The 1,020-nt window shown below is 53.2% G+C and overlaps 1 protein-coding gene across 1 annotated transcript in view; it reads right to left on the bottom strand.

Annotated features, from left to right (window-relative positions):
- Window positions 1–202: 202 nt before the first annotated feature.
- LAD1 (ladinin 1) overlaps window positions 203–1,020 on the bottom strand; it is a gene marked incomplete at both ends in the record, with an annotated part of 4,394 nt that continues 3,576 nt past the window's right edge. The window contains 1 exon segment of the mRNA XM_009879116.1: window positions 203–275. Coding sequence (XP_009877418.1) covers window positions 203–275 — 73 coding nt within the window.

Consider the following 1,020-nt stretch of genomic DNA (forward strand, 5'->3'; position numbering starts at 1 on the left):
CTGGGACTGGCCCGGCCCAGGTGAAGGACCTGAGGCTGATCCCTTTTTCTGCTTGGGACCATCTTCTTCAGTCCCATTAGTGCTGGTTGTTTGCAGCAGCTCAGTCCCTCTCCCCTTTCTCCACTCAGCTCCAGGCCACCTCTCTCCCCCTCCCCACACAACTCTCCCGCACCAGCCCGGCTCTGTCAGGGATTTTCGGTACCTGCACAGCCGAGTTGTACTTTTCCAGCTTCTCCCCAATGGTGCTGCTGCTCGCTGGGATCCGCAGACTCGCACTGGTGAGGAGGAGGGGAGAGAGTTGAACATCAAGCCCCCAGGGTCTCCTGGAACCAAGCCCATGGTCCCCGGGGCCTCCACTTGGCAGGAGAAGACCCCATCTGACCCAGGCACTCCTGAATCTGTCTGCCAAGCAAACCAAGGCATCTCATTCCCTGATGGTGGCCAAGATCTCTGGGTCTCACCATCTTACCAGGACCACGTCGTACATTGAAAAATAGCTCTGAGCCCCTCAGTTTACCCTGTCTTCACCACTGCCAGGTCTGAACTGCATCTTCATCAGTATCAGTATGAGTTTACCTGTAGCATGCATAGGTGCAAGTCCAGGTGCCCGCAAAGCCCTGATCTCCTGCCCTGCACTTGAAGGTGGGAGAGGGCAGCCTATCATCTCCCTCCATTCAGACCTGAGCCCTTGGTTCTTCAAGAGTTTTTAAGCCACCTGTCCAAACCTTGCCATGGACATGTGGAAGATCCAGCCAGCAAAGCCAGATCAGGTTGCTCATGAACCTATATGGTGAGTTCTGATATCGCAGAATCACAGAATTGCCTAGATTGCAAAAAAACCCTTTAAGATCGTCAAGTCCAATCATTAACCTAACACGGACATGTCCATATGTCCAAGCATGGGACCTTGTTGTGGACCTAATCTCTCCTGTGCACTGATGAGAAATTGCATCAACCAAGAGACAGCAGGATCTAGCTGGGGGGGGGGGGGTGTTTTAATAATACACGGATAACCATGTC

Source organism: Apaloderma vittatum, unplaced genomic scaffold (assembly GCF_000703405.1).
Source record: "Apaloderma vittatum isolate BGI_N311 unplaced genomic scaffold, ASM70340v1 scaffold33901, whole genome shotgun sequence".
NCBI classification, from domain to species: Eukaryota; Metazoa; Chordata; class Aves; order Trogoniformes; family Trogonidae; genus Apaloderma; species Apaloderma vittatum.